The sequence below is a fragment of the Erinaceus europaeus genome, chromosome 18 (assembly GCF_950295315.1).
Source record: "Erinaceus europaeus chromosome 18, mEriEur2.1, whole genome shotgun sequence".
NCBI lineage: Eukaryota > Metazoa > Chordata > Mammalia > Eulipotyphla > Erinaceidae > Erinaceus > Erinaceus europaeus.
Window position 1 is genome coordinate 13,120,395 of NC_080179.1, and position 21,759 is coordinate 13,142,153.

The 21,759-nt window shown below is 42.1% G+C and overlaps 1 protein-coding gene across 3 annotated transcripts; it reads right to left on the reverse strand.

The window, feature by feature from the left end:
* Positions 1-104: 104 nt before the first annotated feature.
* PLEKHA3 (pleckstrin homology domain containing A3) lies at positions 105-20,270 on the reverse strand. 3 transcript variants are annotated; one of them, XM_060177645.1, is made up of 8 exons: positions 20,115-20,268; positions 16,579-16,695; positions 14,789-14,944; positions 11,816-11,952; positions 10,176-10,340; positions 6,198-6,241; positions 3,663-3,778; positions 105-1,390 (listed from the first exon to the last, which is right to left on the reverse strand). In XM_060177645.1, the coding sequence occupies exons 1-8, from the start codon at positions 20,152-20,154 to the stop codon at positions 1,263-1,265; spliced, it is 903 nt and encodes a 300-aa protein (XP_060033628.1). In that variant the 5' UTR covers positions 20,155-20,268; the 3' UTR covers positions 105-1,262. The 3 variants fall into 3 exon arrangements, with proteins under 3 accessions (XP_060033628.1, XP_060033627.1, XP_060033629.1); XM_060177644.1 differs by having other exon boundaries at positions 10,128-10,340; XM_060177646.1 differs by having other exon boundaries at positions 1,191-1,409; positions 10,128-10,340; positions 20,115-20,270.
* Positions 20,271-21,759: the final 1,489 nt, after the last annotated feature.

Genomic DNA, 21,759 nt, shown 5'->3' on the forward strand with positions numbered 1-21,759 from the left:
TACAATGTATAAGGACTTGGGTTCAAGCCCTGGGCTTGAATATTATTTGGTAAAGACTAGACAATATTACTATGTGTAAAAAATACAATCGATTATACAAACTATTGGAATACAAAAACAATAAATTTATTAAATGTAGGATTGACTTTAAAACATCAAACCAGTTTGTTTTCAAATGCTCATCATTCAAGACTTTGGACAAAACTGTCACTCCAAAGTGAATGAAGAAAACAGTAAATAAGACAACCCTGGGAACAGGTATGGATACCCCCCCAATGCGATTTGCCACTGAAATAATGCCCTCCTCAAGTGCAATCAGCTAGACAGAATTCCTTCTTTGTATAAATACTCATAAAGTGTCTCTAGATCTTGTAGAGGATTGCAAACATGAACACCTGATATCAGTTTATTGTCTATTTTGGGAAGAAACAACAAAAAAAAAACCACTAAAATCCTTTTCCATTGAAAGTTGTTTATTTCTCTGGTGTAAGTGAGCATGAACCTGTTCTGTAAAACCATGTAAGTGACAATGTGAACACACCTTAAGTTTGGGAGGTCATAAAAGTCAGGGTGCAACCATTTGTTGATGAACAGAAAAAAATAAATAAATAAGATTAAATACTTTAACCCAACATTTGGTATTGACAAATTAGTAGTGTCAGCTTCACATATGAAGGACAGCACAATCTGGCTCTTTGAAAAAATCCTTTGTATGTCATGGAATTTGGCTATACTAAGTGTCTCCTGCTCTCTCAAAGAAATACAATGCAAGCGCCATCGAGTCGCCATCATGAATCATTTTTATCTGGACTTAGGAGACCATTTGGTCCATGGCACAGGTTACATATATCACGTTTCTATCAAACTGAAACCTTGTGTTTATAACCTACAAAGCAGACTGACAAAGTTGTCGGTCCTTCACAGTCTTTTTTTTTTCTTTTTCTTTTTCTTTTTTTTTTTCTAGAAAAATATCTACATTTGTCTTGTGGATGCCAAAATGTTACACCATCATTTGTTTAAAAAAAAAGATGCACATTCATACTGTGAAGTTATTAGGAAAATACTCTTGCAAATAAACTATATAAAGATAAAATACACTTCAAAGTTATGTGGGTTGTTTTTTTTTTCCATTTGTTTGTTTGTTTTATAATACTCTATAAAGTGCAGAGAAACCCTAAAGGAAAAGCTACTCCCTATAACAAGTTTAATTACAGCAGCCTTTGCATAGCAATACTTGAAGGAAGTCAGACTCTTCCATTTCCTTAGGAAGGGAAGGATGGAAGAAGATCTTCTGATTCAGATGTTTTTTTGGCCGTAAGTTTGCTTTCTTCAGGAATGGTCACTGGTGCCAAATCTCCATTGAGTGTACTTCTTGAACAGTGAACAGGTCCTAGAAAGAAATTAAGAGACTACACATGTATCAGTATTAACTACAGTCTACCATCAAAAAGTTTCTTAATTTCATATTCATGGATGTGACATTTCCTTGGCTTCCTGCTAATACTGTCCGGACCCTGTAGTAAGCAAAAATCTAACTTTCCTACTATAGATAGCAGTCATAAGGAGAAACTTCAAGGTTTATAAGATAAATTACGATACTATCTAATGCAAAATGTTTCTTTTTTGCTAGAATCATGATAGGCACATAATGGACAGTCAGTATCCATTTGCTGGATTGAATTTAGTCTTTCTCCATTAATAGAGCTTTCACAACCTGGTTGAAATTTATTTGCTATTGGTATCCTCTTAGTTTTCTAAGTAAAGAAACCAAGACCAAAAAAAAGTTACTTGCCTAATGCTAGACCACTCAACTGGTAACAAAACTAGGACAACTCAGATCCAAGGTGTTTTGTTTTTTTTGTATGTAAATCTCTGAATTGAAGTAACACATACAAAAATATTACCAAATACACACTGATTTATGGTAGTGTCTTTAACACACAGACACAGTCTCTCATCTCCCCTTGACTGGTGTCTAGGAGACACACCAGGACCCCAATGTCCCTTCATCCTGTTCTTTTCCCTCTTCCCCGGTCCTTTGCTACAGCGCAATACGCTACACCCAGGCCAGGCTTCACCTCGTGTTTTCCCTTACTGTTCTTTGTTCTTCAGTTCTACTTGCAAGTGAGACCATTTGATATTGTTCTTTCTCGTTCTAGCTTGTCTCAGTCAGCATGACTCTTTCCAGGTCTAACCATGCTATTGCAAAGGAGATGACACTATTCATGTTTTATTGATTGATTGATTGATTGACTGATTTTGGAGTAAAGACAGATACTGAGGGGAGGGGAGGGGAGAGAGACACCTGCAAACCTGCTTCATCACTTATAAAGCTTTCCCCCTGCAGGTGGGGACCAGAGGCTTGAACCCAGGTCCTTGCGTACTTTAACATGTGTGTTCAAACAGGGCCTTATTCATTTTAAACAGCTGTATAGTACTCCATTGTGTGTATGTAGCACTGTTTCCTTACCCATCCAACACTGAGCATGTGGGTTGGTTCCAAGTTTGGGCTATTACAAACTGTGCTTCCATAAACATAAGTATGCATAAGGCTTTTCAGGTAGGTATTTTTGTTTTCCCTGAGAGTAAATCCCTAGGAGAGAGATTGCTGGGTCATAAGGTAGGTTCATTTCTAGAGTTCTGATGAATCTCCAGACTGTTTTTCATTGGTGCTAGACCAATTCACATTCCCACCAGCAATGGAGGAGAGTCCCTTTGCCCTACAGCCTCTCCAACACTTGCTATTTGTATCTTTCCTAATGTCTGGCATTCTCAGGGGTATAAAGTGGTATCTCATCATTGTTTTTATTCGCATTCCCCTGATCAGCACAGAATGAGCATTTTCTCACGCATCTGTCGGCACTTAAGATATCTTCTCCGGGGAGTCAGGCGGTAGCATAGTGGGTTAAGCGCACGTGGCAAGATATCTTCTCTGGATAATATTCCGCCCATATCTTCTGCCCCACCCCATTCCCCCTTTTCAATGGAGTTGTTAATCTTTTAACTGTTGAGTTTGGTGAGTTCAGTGCATATTTTGGTTACCAGTCCTCTGTCTGATGTCTGACACATAAAGATTCTCTCCCACTCTGTGAGGGATCTCCATTATGACAGTAATTCCCTTTGCTGTGCAGAAGCTTTTCAGTTTGATGTAGTCCTCCTACTGGTCTATTTTCGCTTTTGTTTTTCCTTGCAATTGGATTTGAATCAGTGAAGATGTTACAAGAACTTAAATGGAAGAGAGTTCTGCCTATGTTTTCTTATTTTGCTGTTCTGCATTTTTCTTTGAACTAGGACTTGCCTTAATTTCTCTCCTGCAATCCTACCCACAATCTGTGCTTTCTTCTAACAAGTTTCAAATGAAAATGCAATACAAATAAAACGATATTAAGGAGTAAAAATATAAGAGACTATACACATAACACACAGACATGTTATATGTATAAATACTCAATACCTCTTAGTAATGATGCTATCTATCTGGAAGCAAATTATGAGCTGCTGCTAAATGTGTGCCATTTGCTTAGCTATGGATAAAGGAATTAATCCCAAACACAAAGTACAATGTTCAATGCATCCTTCATCTCAGCATCTATAGAAGTCTGCATAATTTGGTTAACTAGGTCAAAAAAGAAAAGGAGAGAAAATGAGCCCATCTCACTTACGATCTGGATCTTCAAGAGGAATATCATTACAGGTGTCTGTGTCTGAGTAGGTTCTTCGTCGTCTCTGTGAGAACCGGTAAAATGTAGGCACTGGTTCTTTCATAGGGTGACTAGTCCTGCAAATTAAATGAAAAGCATCGAAATATTAAGGTCCCAAAACAAAAGGAAACACCCTCAACTTTCTAGGAGTCTGAAATTACTTCTCTAAATCCTGTCTCAGTAATCTTGTATTGATTCTGAATTAGGTACAAGGGCAAAACACTCTAGCTGGTAGCCTGTAGAACATAGGCTTGGAGCTGAACTAAATGGGTAAGGAGGATCCATGAAGAAGGAGCGATTTCTCTTATAAAGGAGGGTCCATCTGGACAGTGGACATACAATTAACAAATGCTGTGTGGCCTGGAGGTGGTGCAGTGGAGAAAGTGTTGAATCCTCAAGCACGAGGGCTTGAGTTTGAGCCCCTGCAATGCACATGCCAGAGTGATATTCCAGTTCCCTCTCCCTTTCACTCTCTTTCTCATAGACAGATAAGTAACTGAAATGGTTTTTTTTAATGCTTGAAAACTAGAAGTTAGATTTCTGATGCTCCATATCTGATAAAAACCATTTTTGTGAAGTGAAGAAGACGGGCAGTCTAGGAACATGAATTCAACTCACTGGCTGCTGCTACGCGGGCAGATAAAGATGACAAGAAAGGAACCAGAAAAAATTGTTTTTAAAACCCCATTCAGAAAGTCAGAAAACTAGCTGTAAGAGAATCAAGAGACAAATCCTCGCCATGTAGCAGCACCTCAGCTACTACAGCCGGACAGTCCAGTGTTGCGGCTTTTAAAACTAGCTTTGGCAAAGTCTTACCCATGCAAATAAAAAGGGCAAGGTACTGCCCAGAAAAAAAAATTATTGCGGAAACAAAGAGGCAGCTAGCAGGCAGGCTGGGTGGGTGATCTGTCATGCACATGGTCCGTGTCTGAGCCCTGCTGGCACCACATGAATCAACACGACACTGCTGAAAGCTCCAGTGCTGTGGTCTCTCTCTCTCTCTCTCTCTCTCTCTCTCTCCCCTTTTCACTTTGAAAAAACAATCTGCAAGCACTGAAGTCATGTATGTGTGAGGCCCCAGCTCTACAAACAAAATTCTATCACAAAAATAAGTGGGTCAAAAGGATCATACTTCAATTTTTCTTTAAAAAAAAAAAAAAGAAAGAAAGAAAGAAAGAAAAAAAAACTCTTCTAAAAAATTCTATACTAAGATAGTCAAATAGGGAGGGCCTGTGTTTACCTTCTCCCATAAGAACAGCAAATTCTCCCATAAGAATGTTCTCTCATGAACATTCTGCGAAAAAATGGACTAGAAACTCAGAATAGGTTACACAGCAGAGAACAAAAGGTCAGCATCCAAGCAGTGAAGACAGAAGAGACACCCTTCCCTAAGAATTAGACTCTATGGGAGTTGGGTGGTAGCACCGCGGGTTAAGCGCACGAGGTGCAAAGCAGAAGGACCGGCGTAAAGATCCTGGTTCGAGCCCCCGATCCCCACCTGCAGGGGAGTCACTTCACAGGTGGTGAAACAGGTCTGCAGGTGTCTGTCTTTCTCTCACCCTCTCTGTCTTCCCCTCCTCTCTCCAATTCTCTCTGTCCTATATGACAACAATAATAACTACAACAATAACTAAAACCAAGGGCAACAAAAGGGAAAATAAGTAAAAATTTAAAAAACAACAAAAAAATAAATTAGACTCTATGCTACAGCTGCAAAGGGAAAATACCACTAAGATGTGGAACTTTAATTCTATGCAGAATGTTCAGGAATTGTTGTATCTTTGCTGTTCTTATGGGAGAAGGTAAACACAGGTCGTCCCTATTTGACCATCTTATAGTACAGAATGTTTTTAGAAGTTTGTTTTTGTTTTAAATTGAAGCATGATTCTTTCGACCCACTTATTTCTGTGATAAAATTGTGTTTGTGGAATTGTGTTTAATCTGTGTCCTGGAGTAAGGCTGGGACGGTACCAACTCCCAGCGCCGTAATCTATTATGATAGTAAACTTACAGTATTACCACAGGAAACAAGAAAGTAGCTGCTATCAAGCAGGTGGCAGCAGTCACTGTGATGATCTCTGCAATGCTGCTGAAAGCAGGGCTGGTGATCTCCACACTGGAATTCCATCTCCACAGTAAACAGACTCTGGGAAGCACAGTGTTCTAGAACCATACACCTGAGTAGCAGCAGACTTAACTGGGGACTGGGAAACACTGACCAAGACTGCTAACTCCCGACAAGCAAACCGACCCAGTCCTGCCAACTGGTAACAAAGCGTTTTCTGCTGTTGCTGCTGCTTTTCTTTGCCCTCTTTTACTGACTAGCATCTGGGCCGTGCCTAGTAGTGAGCACTAAGATAAATGCTGAGCACATAAATCAGAACCACACTGCTGACAGGATTTGCGTGCCACACCACTTTATACGAAGGGATCAGAGAATTTCTCTAAGTAGATACAATTGTGAGAGAGCTCAGTCAAAAGAAGAGATTGTTTTACCTCTCTGAACTGCAAGAACCAGGGTGACTGACAGAACGCTTCATCTAGAAATTAAAACAAAATGAGCACAATTCATATGTCCAGTAGAATAATACAGCTCTAGGATAATATTGCTATCATCATTAACATAAAGTAATAATATCTTTTACTTAGGAAAAGATAACTGGATAAAGAAATATATTTTTTATAAACCCAAGGAACATTAGTCCCATGGCAAACTTTCTCTAATGCCATTAATTAGAATCTCTCTTGACATATATCAAAAACATGCTGGATGTTTCTGTCAATAGAAAAATAGATTATATATGCATATATAATTTACATGTTAAAATTAATTATATCAACCATGTAAATATATGTGTAAATATGTCTTATATAAAATAGAAGAAACATCACATATAAACAGCCTTAAAAAAAGTGAAAATATGTAGCAAGTGAGAAAATAGTCTAACAAATGTCTTTTATTTTTAAGGGGCCGGAATATCGTCTGTTACCAAAGCTTCTCTTTATCGCGCATTAGTCAGGAAGCTATTACTCAGATGTTCTAAAGTATGGTTTACATGGGAGATAGAACTGATAATTCAAGTCCTGAAAGAACTCAGAAGTCTAATCATCAAATAGTTTCTAAAACCTACAGTTTTAAAAATTAAAGCTATCTGATTAAACAGAGCATTAATATGACAAGTGGGAAACAGAATGTAAACGGTAGAACTACACAGAGAGGCAGATTACTGCATGCCTTTTCACACTGGAACTGAAGAGGCTTACATATCCAAGTCTGACACTTCTGTTATATAAATGTTTGCGAAATTTTAACATGAGCCACCAGTTGCTCTGAAAAATCCCAGTTGAAATGATATGTCCTATCCAATGTGCAGACAAGACAGTTAATGTGACTTAAATGAAAATGGAACTGAATTCAAATCTCTCCTTTTAACAGAAATAAATCACTTCCTTTCTCTCCCAACAATATCTTCACAATTATCACCCAGTAATAGATCAAAATAACTATTTGAATCCACATGATGATATAAAACAAGTTAATGTTAAGGAAGATACAATGAGATTAACTACATAAAGTGTTTATAAGATCATTTAAGGGCGGGGGGTAGAGAGCATAATGGTTATGCAAAGAGACTTTCATGCCTGAAGCTTATAAATCCCAGGTTCAATTCCCTGCCCCACCATCAGCCAGAGTTGAGCAGTGCTCTGGTAAAAAAAAAAAAAAAAAAAAAAATTCACGTTAAATGATTTTGGAGCCTGGAAGATAGATCAACATGTTAAGCCTTGCTGTCTGAAGGCCCAGAGTTCCCAAGTTCAATCCCTGGTCTCACCATAAAGCAAAGTTGAGTGATGTTCTGGTGTCACTCTCTCATAGAAAAAAAAAAAAAATTAATTGTTTTGGAGGGACCAGTTGGTGATGCACCTGGTTGAGCACACATATTACAACGAGCAAGGGCCTCGGTTCAAACCTCGAGTCCCTACCTGCGAGGGAGAAAGCTTTGTGAGTGGTGAAGCAGTACCACAGGTTGGTCTCTCTCTCTTTCTCTGTCTCTCACTTTCTGTCTCCCCCCTCCTCTCAATTTATAGCTGCTGTCTCTACCCAAAAAATAAATATTTTAAAAATTGTTTTGGAATTCACAAATTTTTTCATTTATACATGTTATTAAGAAGAAGAAGAAAAAAAAAAAAGATGTTCCCTTAAATAACTTCTGACTATTTCTCCAGTACTAATCATCAAAGCTCCAAGTCTGGCCTCATGTATGAAATAAAATGACATGTTGAAGAAAAGTGATTTCTAATCAATATTTCCTTGTCTAAACCCTCTAATGTTTCTACTGAGAAAAAAGAATTTGGATTGATACTATATCGTTTCCTATATATAACATACACATATGACTTTGTTTACTTTATAGACTACACAGTATTTCTAACAGAAGGTATTTTCTTCAAGTAGTCAATGCAAAAATGAGGCAGTTTGTAGCTGGGTGGGCAGAATGCATTCTTTGCAAACCTGAAGCCCAGAGTTGAGATCGCTGTAACAGTCTATGGTCAGAAAAGTGTCCTAGTTTCTGTCTGCTGGCCCCTCTCTCCTCCTCTTCATTAAATACAATGAGATCTTTTGTTTTTTTTATCTTTTAGTTTATAAGGAGGCAGCTAGGTGACATTTTAATTGTAGTTGACTCTATAGGATGCACCTTCACAAGAAAAAAAAAGTACCTTTAGCTATTAAGAGATACATACCATTATAAATACATCTCAAATGAATATTTGTGTGTTTATGAACTTATTTGTGGAGGTTGAGAAATGAGCCCAGAGTCTTTCACACACAAACCAACACTCAGCAGCCTTGCATAGTGACTGAGTTTTTCTTATTTTAGAAAGATAAAGCATGGGCACAGCACCACTCCACTACCCACGGGGTTCCCCCTGCTACTGTTTCTGGTGCTCTCATGTGGTGTTCAGCTCTGAATCTTGGGCCTCATGTGTACATGCTCTATCAGGTACATACTTTACCAGGTGAGCTAACTTCCAGCTCTGGTCTTTGTCTATCTGAATGCTGAGTAGGAAAGAGTAAGCTAAATACATTTAGAGAAGAGTTTTTCCTGGGGGCCAGATAGTGCGGACATGTTTAAGTGTACACATTAGCAGGGGCAAGGACCTGGATACCAAGCCCACTTCCCACCTCTCCCTCTCTCTATCTCCCTGTCCTCTCTCAATTTCTCTCTATCCTGTCTAATAAAACTTAGAAAGAGAAAGGAAAAATGGCTGCCAGGAGTGCTAGATTCATAGTGCCACTGGGCCCCAGCGATAACCCTGACGGCAATAAAAAAAAATTTTTTTACTAAGCTGCACATAATTAAATCTGCCATCCTAAAATGACAGCGTCAGGATAAACTGGACCCTATTCTTTCTTGTAACAGTCCTTGAGTAACTGCTACAGTAGTCTACAAAATGGTGCATGAAAACTTCAAGGAAAAAAATATATAAAGCCTTATCAGATCTTATCTTACCCACAAGTTCCCAATAATCTGCTTGAGCAAGTTTATTAACCTAAAAGGAAAAACAAATCCACCAGTCCTGGTAAAAATAAATAATACTTATTGTTCCGAAGAATCAAAGGATAAAAAACAATAAACAACCCACAGATGTGGAAAACACAGATTAAGAAACTGAGGTGCGGGAGTCGGGTGGCAGCACTGAAGGTTAAGCGCACGTGGCACAAAGCGCAAGGACCTGCGTAAGGATCCCGGTTCGAGCCCCCGGCTCCCCACCTGCAGGGGAGTTGCTTCACAGGTGGGGAAGCAGGTCTGCAGGTGACTGTCTATCTCTCCCCCTCTGTCTTCCCCTCCTCTCTCCATTTCTCTCTGTCCTATCCAACAATGACGATATCAATAACAACAACAACTACAACAACAATGGAAAACAACAAGGACAACAAAAGGAGAAATAAATATAAAACATAGGGGAAAAAAAAGAAAGAAACTGAGGTGGAAGGAGATTAAGTAATTTGTCTTCCTGATAGAGTCAACCTCAACTGACTAAAAAAGATGCTGTTTGCCATGTAATAGGTTATTTCAATCCCATTATAGCTCCCTTAAAGAGTTGTTGAATTCTATACCAATTTGGCTACAACATAACTCCACTGTGCTGTGTTTACCAAGCACAACTATGCTCCCTAGCTTTGTGTGTGTCACAGCACACACACACAAACACACACACACACGGCATTATAAGGGCTTCCTGATGCACTGGGTGAATGAGAGTCCCTCCAAAGGGAGAAGATGAGGACTGCAGCACATGTGCTGAGTTCACTAGCTAGGAAACCACAATACAGAATACAAATACAAGCAAATAAGCAAAAAGCAAACAAACAAAAAGCAACCTGTTGTCAACCCATCCTCACATCCCCTACTGCCAGTTTCCAACCTTTAAAAAAAAGATACTATCAATGGAAGAAAAACAAGAAGTTCCAACCATTTGGACAGGAGAAGGTGACACGGGAGAAACTAGGGGATCTGGATGGGTGAGCTGAAACATCTCGGGCTTAAACTTGGCGTTTGCTATCTTCACACACTCCTCGAGGGTTGTGATGAAGGTATTACATGTGGCACTCAGCAGAGAAGAGGCTTCATTCATGTTCTGGAAAAGAATACACAGAGTTGAACAGATTCAGACATAGCTACATGATTCATGTACTGCCTTAGAACCTAGTCATGACATAACATTTCCAAAAGATGCCTTCCTAAATCATGTCCAAACCTATTTAAAAATTACCTTGAAATTAAAGCAATGCATAATAAGAAATGTCTGTCACTCAAATGAACAACTTAGAAAATTAGATTCCAAATAAAATAAGTTTTCCATTTAAACTAATTGTCATCGTGGAGTACTACAGGCAGAAATTTATGTTAGACATACCTCACTAAAAACTTATTTTCTAACTTTCAGAATTTTAAAGGTAGCCACAGCAGCAGAATACTTTTGAGGGCTACTTAGTGCCAGGCATGATTCAGTCCTACCCTAAATCCAACCTCCTGACTGGCAAAATCAAATACTCCCTTCATGGACAGAATAAAAGCAACAGCAAAGTATCTTGACTATGGGCAATACATAAAGGCTAATCTAAGTCAGTCATAGATTAGTCCATAGGCCTTCATAAAATTCGTGTCTTTCTTATAATGATTTCCTTTGACTCAGACAAAAAATAAAATCTTCTGGGATTTTTTTTTTTTTCATTCACTAATACAAGCAGAGTTCTGGCTCATTGAGTGCTCTCTTCACTTCATGTCCCCACTGCCTCCAGTCTTTATGGGACCTTGGCAGTTACATGGAAGTCTTGAGTATAAAGATGAAAAAAAAAAACAAAAAACACCAAGAATAGCAGCACAGAAGCACTGCACCAGCCTGGCTCTCTGATACTGGTACAGAGTTAGCATAAATGTGGAGGTACCTAACTGCAGAGAGCTTTTCAGGAAGACAGTCCTTAAGAGTTTGACACCTATGGCCAAATACAACCTACTTTATACCGACTTACTTCCCAAGAGGAGAGGACCACAGAAAAGAGAGGGAAATTTTTTTGTGTCCCATCTCTCGCAGGTTGAGCACAAGGAGTCAGGAAGCCATGCTGGTTCTACCTGGAGAACATTAGGAGCTAGAACTATTTTATCAGAAAGGGTGAGTCTGTTTCATAGCCAGGTCCTTCAAGATTGAATTTTGATTCTCATATCACTGCTCTGAGAAGGTTATTATTGTTATTATTATTATTACTTTATAAAACTAAGCAATTAATTCTCAGTAGTTCAAGCTGGGAATTTATCAAAAGAAAAAGTAGTCGTCCAATGATGTTACACACTCAGCCAAGAGGACAAAGTCTAGAATGTTTCTCCCCCAATCCAACCTCCAAATTATCAAAGGCCTTGATTTCCTGGAAAAATCTGTTGCTTCCTGTTCTACTCTGGCTGCACAGAAAAAAAATAAGAATACTTTACATAGTCCCAACTACGCTACAGTAGGGAGAGCCCAAAATAGCTGGCAGTCACCCATTCTGAAAATGCTTCAGTGCAGTGTAGCAAGAAGCATAACAGGACATTTAGGGATCAAGCTGTCCTACCTACCTCTATGCTGGGAGGTGAATGATTCTCGTCATGGTGAACAAACTCTTGGATTGTATGAACTTGCTGCATTAAGAGGTCACAGTAGAGACGAAGTTCAGACATTTTGGTTTTCAAAGATTCACTAGTTTCATTTATTTCTGCAAGAAACATATAAGCACTCAGTTAGATGCTGTCATATTCTTTGAGCAATACAAGAAAGAGGAAACACTTTAAAAGACAACTGACACAAACATCTATAACTTCATAAGCATGAGACCTTGGAAATAAGATACAAGGCCCCCGAGGAAACCCTTTCTCTTCAGATAAGTGGGGAAACAACTGGCAGTTCAATGTCTGGCATTAAGTTTGGGTAAACTATTTTCTATATAGAGTGTGATGACCACTACATGTCCTATACAGAATATTTTCATTCTATTACTCATCTTTCATTTGAAAAGTCTTGTGATCCATGTAAAGATCCCGGTTCAAGCCCCTGGCTCTCTACCTGCAGGGGGGGGTCACTTCACAACTGGTGAAGCAGGTCTGCAGGTGTCTTTCTCTCCCCCTCTGTCTTCCCCTCCTCTCTCCATTTCTTTCTTTCCTATCCAACAATGACAACATCAATAGCAACAATAACAACTACAACAATAAAACAAGGGCAACAAAAGGGAAAATAAGTTTTTAAAAAGTCTTGTATTTATTATTATTTACTGTTGTTGTTATTACGGGGGGGCTTTTCTTGTCACCTACACATATTTCCAAGCATTATCATCATTACTATAATTTTCATTATTGTAGAGCTTTTCTTTTCCCTTACACATGCTTTCAAGTTTGATGCCTGGTTGTTCTCTGAGCAACATATAAGTAAATAAATTATAAAAGAAAAAATAAAGCCTGTAAATATTAAAAATTATAGTCTTTCATGTGTCCTATGCAGTATTCAAGATCTGTCATGTCAGGGGTTGTATTATGTGGAAAACTGAGAAATGTTATGCATGTAAAACTATTGTATTTAAAAAAAAAACTATTGCATTTACTGTTGAATGTAAAACATTAATCCCCCAATAAAAGGGAAAAAAATATATCTGTCATTTCAGTGTTGTTTCCTACATATTTTGGCATAAGATTTTAACTTTTATATAGTTAAAACTATTGAATATAGCAATTCATTGATCTTCTGTGTCTCTTATAGATTTATTTTCACATTATATTGTTTTCAGAACATTTTTATTATTAAGAACTTTCTTAATTGACATAAGACAGGCTAAACATCCAGTCATGATTTCAGCCACCCACTTACCAATACCATTAGAAGTATCACTGCAGGGGACAGAAGAGGGGCGAATGGACAAACACAGTAAATTTTGGGTTGTCTCCATGGCCCCTGAGCCAGTCACAAGGCTCTGTGGTACGAGCTATAAAAATCACTCTAACCGGTATTTTATTGATTTTTTATTTTTGAGTGATATGCAGACAGAGAGAGAGAGAAAGACACAGACATAGAGAAATACACCAGAGCACTGTTCAGCTCTGGCTTATGGTGGTGCGGGGGATTGAACCTGGGACTTTGGAGCCTCAGGCATGAGAGTCTTTTTGCATAACCATTATGCTATCTACCCTCCGCCCAGATCCAAGAAGGATGACAGAGGACCTAGTGGGGGTTGTATTATTATATGGAAAACTGGGAAATGTTATGCATGTACAAACTATTATATTTACTGTTGAATGTAAAACATTAATTCCCCTATAAAGAAATTAAAAAAAAAAAAAAAATCACTCTAGCCAGAGTACACCAAAGCAGCTTTACCTGCCCATTTCAACTAACCTCGATTAATTTATAGCTCAATTTAAATCATTCGTTCCCTTTTTTTTTTTTTTTTTTTCAATTGCTACCAGGGTTATCACTGGGTTTCGCTGCTGGCACTACAGATCCACCACTCCCAGCAGCAATTTTTTTTTTACTTTCTATTTTTTTTGAAAGGACAGAGAGAAATAGAGAGGGGAGAGGAGAGAGAGTGGGAGAGAGAAAGACAGACACCTGCAGACTTGCTTCACCTGCAGACCTGTTTCATCTGCAGGTAGGGAGTGGGGGCTCATATCTTTTCTTTCGAATTGCAATGTGAGTGCGTGAGACAAAAATCTACCATTTTAAGGAATGGTTCAATGGTGCTGAGTACACTCACACTGTCTTACAGCATTTAGAATCACTGTTTCCAGATATTTTTCTTCTTCACCAGCTGAAACTCATTATCCATGAAACACTAACCCCCGCAAGCCTTAGCCCTGAGCCCATGAGCTCCTCGAGATCACTTTCTACCTCTGTGAACCTAAGACCTTATAGAAGTGGAATCCCACAGTACTTTCTTTTTTATGTGATTAATTTCTTTCATTCAGGGGACCAGGTGGTGGTTCTAGGCCCTGGTCCCCATTTGCACGGAGAAAGCTTTGCAAGTAGTGAAGCAGTGCTGCAGGTATCTCTCTATATCTATCTATCTATCTATCTATCTCCCCTACCCTCTCAATTTCTAGCTGTCTCTATCCAATAAATAACTATGGATAATTTTTTTAAAGTTTGTTAAAAAAATAAAATTAAAATAAAACTCCTTATGAACATTTTGTCTCAACAGATCAGTCTGTATCAGTCTACGGTTTACTGAGCTCCTCCGCCCCCTAATTTTAAACACTGCATTGGTTATAAGTGTTTACTAAGATAAATATCAAAGTATGCTATTTTCTCCTACATTTCTGACTATTCCTTTAGAAGAGATCACTAAAAGGCAATGGAGCTGGGAAGTGGGGCACCTGGCTGCACACACATGCTACCACATGGGAGCACGTAGGTTCAAGTCCCTGGTCCCTGCCTGCTGGGGGCAGCTTCACAAGCAATGGAGCAGGCTGCAGGTGTCTCTTTCTCTCTCTCCCCACCACTCCCTACCCTATTTCTCATTTCTGTTTAAGGAAATATTCTCACCACAAAAGACAAACATTAATTACCTTTTTCCTTTTTAGTCCTAGTATCAGTCAAACAGGCCTTGGAGCTGCCCAGAGCAACCAGCCACCTCTGTCTCTCGGCTGCATTCACTGCCCTCATGTAGAAATGCTGCTCTCCTGGGATGATTAGTTCCAGCCTTGTGTTGTCTGCTGAGTGAACTGTGATGAGAAGAAACACAGAGGGAAATACAAAGAAGGCCTTTAGTAATTTGGGAAGAATTAAATGATTGCTCTTAAACAGTGTTAAATATGTCCAAACAACACGCTACTACTCAAGACGCCGCAGTGCCGCTCCCTGAGTGGCCATCTGCATTCACCCTCAGGACCACCACTCACATGCACCCAGCCTAGCAGCAGCGCCAAATCAGCAGCGGTGTATGAAAGAGAAAACAAATTAGCTGAGAAGCGAGAGCCAACCATTCCCTCACTTGAAGCAACCTGTCCGACCTTAAATACACAAGCAGTCCTATACTTACCGCTTCTTTCTAACTGGTTTTCTGGAAACAGTCTGCATGTTAGCAGCCCATGCTTAGCACACTGCCTGGCACACAGATGTTCTGGGGCTGGGGAGGTGGCTCCGCAGCGGAGCAGCTCCTGCTTGAGGACTTGGGTGTGATCACTGGCGACACAGGAGCAGGAGCGAGAACTCCTTGGACGGGGGAACTGTATTCTTACTCATTCCTGCCTCTGATTCTCTCTTTCTTGTTCTCGCTTAAAAAAAATTTTTTTTTCTTTCTACCTTTCTTTCATAAACACAGGTAAAGGTAAGAAGGTCTCAGGAGTTGTTTTTTAAAAAAAAAAAAAAAAAAAACTTCAGGAAGAAAGATTTGATGATAGCAAAATTTAGGTAAGAGGAAAACTGTATGCCTCAAAAGGAATTAAGTATAATATGTACTGAGGCTATCAGGAGACAAAATTAAATTGAGCTTTGTATTATAATACAAAGGAATGTTATTCATGAATGGACAAGCTGAGGAACATCAAATTATGAGGGACCCTGGAAGTCTGGCAAACGCCCTAGTTTAGGTTAATCACTGACCAGACACTCAGTATGCAGCGGTGCATTAGTGCCACAAAAGTTTTGCTACTGGGCCGGCAAGGTAACTCATTTGGACAGTGTACTTACTGCTTTGCCATGTGCACACCCCCAGTTTGACCCTGCCCTTACTACAAAAATAAATAAATATAATTTATGCTTCAGATGTGCCTTTCTTATGTTACTTATAAGCATAAGGCATTTCTAAAAGAGATTCTGGAATGGTAAGGGTGATGATGATAATGTAGTTGAAAATAACTTCATAGATCAAATCTGAGTACCTGGAATGCCAACGTTTACTGATGTATACTTCAATATGTTAGTTAAAAAATAAGCAGCAAAATCATACCCCTTATATCTTAGGGAGTAACAAGTAACATCATACCAGGCTGAAGCACTTCTGTATCTTAACAAAACCATGATCACCTTCCATTAGAATAGTAGCTATTAAGAATGATGGATTCACCTTCTTCACTTCATTAGACGAAGCATGAAGGAATCATGTTAAGTGACATAAGCCAGAAAGAGAAGGATGAGTATAGAATGATCTCACTCATGGACAGAAGTTAAGAAATAAGAATAGATGGGGCCAAGTGGTGGTGGACCTGGTTGAGCGCACATATTACAGTGCATAAGGCCCCAGGTTCAAGCCCCAGGTCCCCACCTGTAGGGGGAAAGTTTCACAAGTGGTGAAGCAGGGCTGTAGGTGTCTCTCTCCCTAAAATTTAAATTCCCCTAAAATTCTATCAATACTTACCTTTAATTTCACAAACTGCCATCTTAATACTTCCTTTGCTTCCTTTGCAAACATCATCTTGTGAATCATAGTAAGACAGGATTCCGTTATCTAGAACGAACCAACGAGGCTGCCAACCTACAAAGATCAAATGTAACAAGAAGCATTAATATGGAGGCTCTGAAGACCCAGGTTCAATCCCCAGCAGCCTCAAAAGATCCACATGGAACTTACTTTTGAAAAACATTAACAGAAATTTATCTGCTGACAGTAACACTAGTATCTCATAGAAACGGCCTTTAGTTATATAATCACAGAAAACCATGATTATGTTATTTCTTGCTATAAAACATTCTCACAATGAAAGTTTTTATAAACTAGCCTTGCCTGAAATATATATATCTATTTCATAAATGTGTGTATGTATGTATATATATATATATATATATATCTTTTTTTCCATAACCAGGGAAACAATAGCAATGTTCTACCTCTCATGAAGCTTCCTCTCTTAAGAGGTATAGATGCCAGACTTGAACCCACGTTCTCATGCAAGGTAATGTGTGTGCTCTACCTGGTGCACCGCAACCCAGCCCCCCTGCCCAAAATATTCTTGCGTCAATCTCCATTGGGTAAAATTTCTGAGGAAACTTCAAATTTAAATTATTAAAGCACACCCCACCTGCGGGGGGGGGACCTTTGCAAGTGGTGAAGCAATGAGACAGATGTCTCTCATTCTCTCTCCCTCTCTACCTCTCCCTTCCTCTCGATGACTGTCTCTATCTAGCCAATAAATAAAAATAACTTTTAAAAGTTATTAACACACACACACTGTTAATTTCATACTCTCAAAAAACAATGCCTTCAAACTGGAAGGTTCCTTAAAGATTACTTAGTATAAACAGCTGGTCATCCTTTTGAAAATCAGTATGCCAGAGTCAATTTTAACTTTTAAAAATGGAACTATTCCAAACAAAATAATCCACTCTAACAAGTTTTTGCTTTGCATACCAGCAGTTAATTTAACTGCTTAAGCATGAGAAGAGCTCGGCTCAGTGTAATAAGAGATGAAAAGAATGCCGCCTTGACCACTTTTTTTTTTTGCCTTCAGGGTTATTGCTGGAGCTCAGTGCCTGCACTATGAATCCACTACTCCTAAAGGCTAGGACTGAGAAATTGAGAGGGCAGGGGAAGATAGAGAGGGAGAAAGATAAGACACCTGAAGACCTGCTTCACCTGCTTGTAAAGCAACCCCCCTGCAGGTGTGGAACCGGGGGCTCGAACCCGGATCCTTATGCTGGTCCTTGCTCTTTCCACTATGTGCGCTTAACCCAACGCACCACTGCCGGACCCCCAAGACCACATTTTACTCGGATAAATTATGACTCATTCCAATCATCACACAGTGCTCTGGGCTATGCATGAGTGGTCAAAAACTTGCCAAGACACTGTGTTTATGAATGCTGGCCATGAGATGTCATTGGCATCTCAAAGCACAGAAACTACCATTTTAAAAGTTAATAAAATCATCTCTATTAAACTGTTCTTGCAAAATCTCTCTCATTCTTTAAACGTTCCTGTTACAATATCACTTATAGAAACAAAAGGGGGGGGGGTTGTCAGAAGACAGCACACATAGTAGATTTACACCATGCTCAAGGACCTGGGTTCGAGTCCCAGCAAACACACAGGAGCACTATGCAAAGGGGGAGCTTTGAAAGCTGAGAGAAGTGCTGTAGTGTCTCTCCCACCCTGTCTCTAAAACCAGAGTCCACCCTGAGCAGTGGATCATGCAGGCATGGAGCCCCAGCAATAACCTTAATGGGGGAAGGAGAGACTGCTTACGGAGTTTTAGTGAGAATAAAACAAAACATCTGTGTATCCTAAGTGTTGAGTATTTGATGCTATAAATCTAGTGCTAGTAGTACACATTTTAAAATAAGGCAACTGTAGCTCGGTGCTTTCTGTGCCTTTAAGTGTTTTCTGTGGAGATTTTACATGCGCTTAAGTTTAGTGCTCCGATTAACGAGGGGCTTCAACACTTTTAACAGTAAAGAAGTGGACCATAAGACCTACACTGAGGCCATCTTTTGCTCACGTCTCAAAGCGTATATTCTTGTATTCTTTGAAAATAGTTTGTAATCGTGTATGACAGCCTCGTGACTAATAAGAACTTCCCAGACAGAGGTCAGGGAAGTGGTTCACCAGGCGAGCACAAGACTTGTACGCACGAGGCCCCTGGCTGGACACCTGGCACTAACTTATGCAGGCACAACAGTGGTCTAGTCTCTCTCTCTCTCTCTAGCACATAAAAAATCATCTAATTTTTGTTCCTCGGGGATGTAAGCGTTACTACTTCATTTGAACCATCCCATTTTCCTCTCACTTACTGGAGTCATACAACTCTGGAGTTAAAGACAATTTCAGAATAAACTGCTTCATTTCATTCATAGCTTTATGAGACTGAATTCCTGAGAGAAGAAGAGCTCCGTCCTTGCTGTTGGCTAAAGGCAGAGGTGGGGGTTTATAGCTGAGATTTAAGGTTCTTTTTTTTTAATTTTATTTATTTATTCATGAAAACAGAGAGAGAAAGAACCAGGCGTCACTCCTGTACATGTGCTGCTGGGGGGGTTGAACTCAGGACCTGTGCTTGAGAATCCAAGGCTTCATCTACTGTGCCAACTCCCGGAGCACAGATTGAAGGTTCTGTTAATAAGCCAGACTGTTGGTCAAAAGCTTCCAGTGTTGACACTGGTCCCCGGCACCTCCTATATATGTCACTGCTAAGCCGTATTTTGGTCTATTTCTTTCTCATAAGACAAATAATTGTATGAATACGAAGGAAGGAAATTAGTTCTTTCCTGCTGGTCTGTCTTCCCTACAGAAACACCTAACTCTTTGTAGTTCTCTCCGACCCATTCCTTGGCTGACACCGATGTGTCTGCTCCACTTCTGTGTAGTGCATTTTCTCCTATTATTTCTTACACATTTCCCTACATTTGTGTGCGTGTGTGTGTGTGTGTGTGTGTGTGTGTGTGTCGTTGACAACTGGTCCCTGAGAGAGTGCTGTCCAGGGACAACTTCAAAAAAAAAAAAAAAGAAAAGAATCGCACTTGATACCCTCAAACAACTTCAAGACAACCTTGAAAACAAACCAGCTTGCTAAGGAAATTAAAATATATGGGGGGGGGTGTATGAGAAATCTTAAACATTAAATCTTGATTTAAAGGTTCCATTTCTCCAACTCAGCCGTGAACCAAAATACCAAAATGAATTAAGTATGACTAAGGAGGGATAGTGCCAAAAAGAAATAAAAAAAGGAAAAGCAGCACCACCCACGAGTAACTGTTGCGAGCAGGTAGCTACACGCAGAGGCAGACGCGGGCTCCGCAGGCAGGTGCGGGGCTCAGGTGCATTTCCCAGCCGGGGGCAGGGGCGCGGTCTCCGCAGGGGCCGAACCTGGGTCCCGGAGAAGCGGGTCCTCCCAGGGAGGGTGGCCGCACACCGGGCGGCGGGGGCGAAGCGGGTCCCCGGGAGTCGCGGCCGGCGCCCCGTACCTGTGAGATAGTTGGTCCACTTGTACAGAACCCCCTCCATGCTTCAGAGCCCGGCGCCGCGCATCCTCCTGGCCCGGCCGGCCGCCGACGGGGAGCAGGCAGAGCCGCGCGGCCCTTCCCGGCCCGACCCTCGCCGGGGGCCCCGCCGCCCAGGCCGCCCTCCGCCCGCACCAGCCGCCTCAAAGGCCGCGGCGCAGCGCTCGGCGTGCAGCTCGGGGGCCGCGAGGCGCGGGCTCAGGCATCCCCCGGGCGGGCGCGCCCCCGCCGGCCTGCCGCGCGCCCCCGCCCCGCCCCGCCCCGCCCCGCGGTGCCGCCGTTCCTCCGGGAGCCCCGCTCGGCCGCCCGCCGCCCGCCTTCCCCCGGCTCCCAGTTTGTTCTCATTGACCCCGACGTCGCTTTCACTTCCTGGATGAAAGGGGCCGGCTCGTCCCGGGAAACCCCTCCCCGCCGGCGGGGCTGCGGGGCGGGCGGCGGGCCCTGCGCGGAGAGACAGACAAGGAGAGGCAGGGCGAGGGCCCGGGCAGCCTCAGTCTCCCTCCTCCTCCTCCTCCTCCCTCCTCCTCCTCCTCCTCCTCCTCCTCCTCCTCCTCCTCCTCCTCCTCCCCCTCCCCTCCCCCTCCCCCTCCCCCTCCCCCTCCCCCTCCCCCTCCCCCTCCCCCTCCCCCTCCTCCCCCTCCTCCCCCTCCTCCCCCTCCTCCCCCTCCTCCTCCTCCTCCTCCTCCTCCTCCTCCTCCTCCTCCTCCCTCCTCCTCCTCCTCCTCCTCCTCCTCCTCCTCCTCCTCCTCCTCCTCCTCCTCCTCCTCCTCCTCCTCCTCCTCCTCCTCCTCCCCCTCCCCCTCCCCCTCCCCCTCCCCCTCCTCCTCCCCCTCCCCCTCCCCCTCCCCCTCCCCCTCCACCTCCCCCTCCTCCCCCTCCTCCCCCTCCTCCCCCTCCTCCCCCTCCTCCTCCTCCTCCTCGCGCACGCCGCCCGCCAGCGGTCGCCGGGCCCTCCGGTCACCCCGCCACCGCGCAGGCCCGCGAACGCGGACCCTCCGGCGCGCAGCCCCCGCGCCCACCCGAGGCCCGATTCCCCGCGCACGCCTGGCCGCCCGGGGGCCTTCCGGTGCTCGGCGGCGCCACCCCCGCCACTCCCACACCCTTCTGGAGAATAAAATAAAGCACTTGCCATTGTTTGTTTGTTTGTTTGTTTGTTTGGGGCTTTTTTTTCCCCTCCGGGGTTGCCACTGCGACGTGGTGCCCGCACTATGAATCCGCTGCTTCTGGAGGCTGTTTTTTTCCCTTTCGTTGCCCTGGTTGTTTATCATTTTGTTGTTGTTGTTATTGATGTCTTTGTTGGATAGGACAGAGAGAAATGGAGAGAGGAGGGAAGACAGAGGGGGAGAGAAAGACAGACACCTGCAGACCTGCTTCACCACCTGTGAAGTGACTCCCCTGCAGGTGGGGAGCCGGGGCTCGAACCGGGGCCGGTCCTTGTGCTTCGCGCCACCTGCGCTTAACCCGCTGCGCTACCACCGGGCACACAACTTCCCCTTTTTGTTTGCTTCCAGTTCTCATTTGGGGGTGCGAAGGAGGGGTGTTGAGAAATTATCTCTTCCTAAGACCACAAACTGTGTAGCCAGTGAAAAGACTTTTATAGGGACGGACC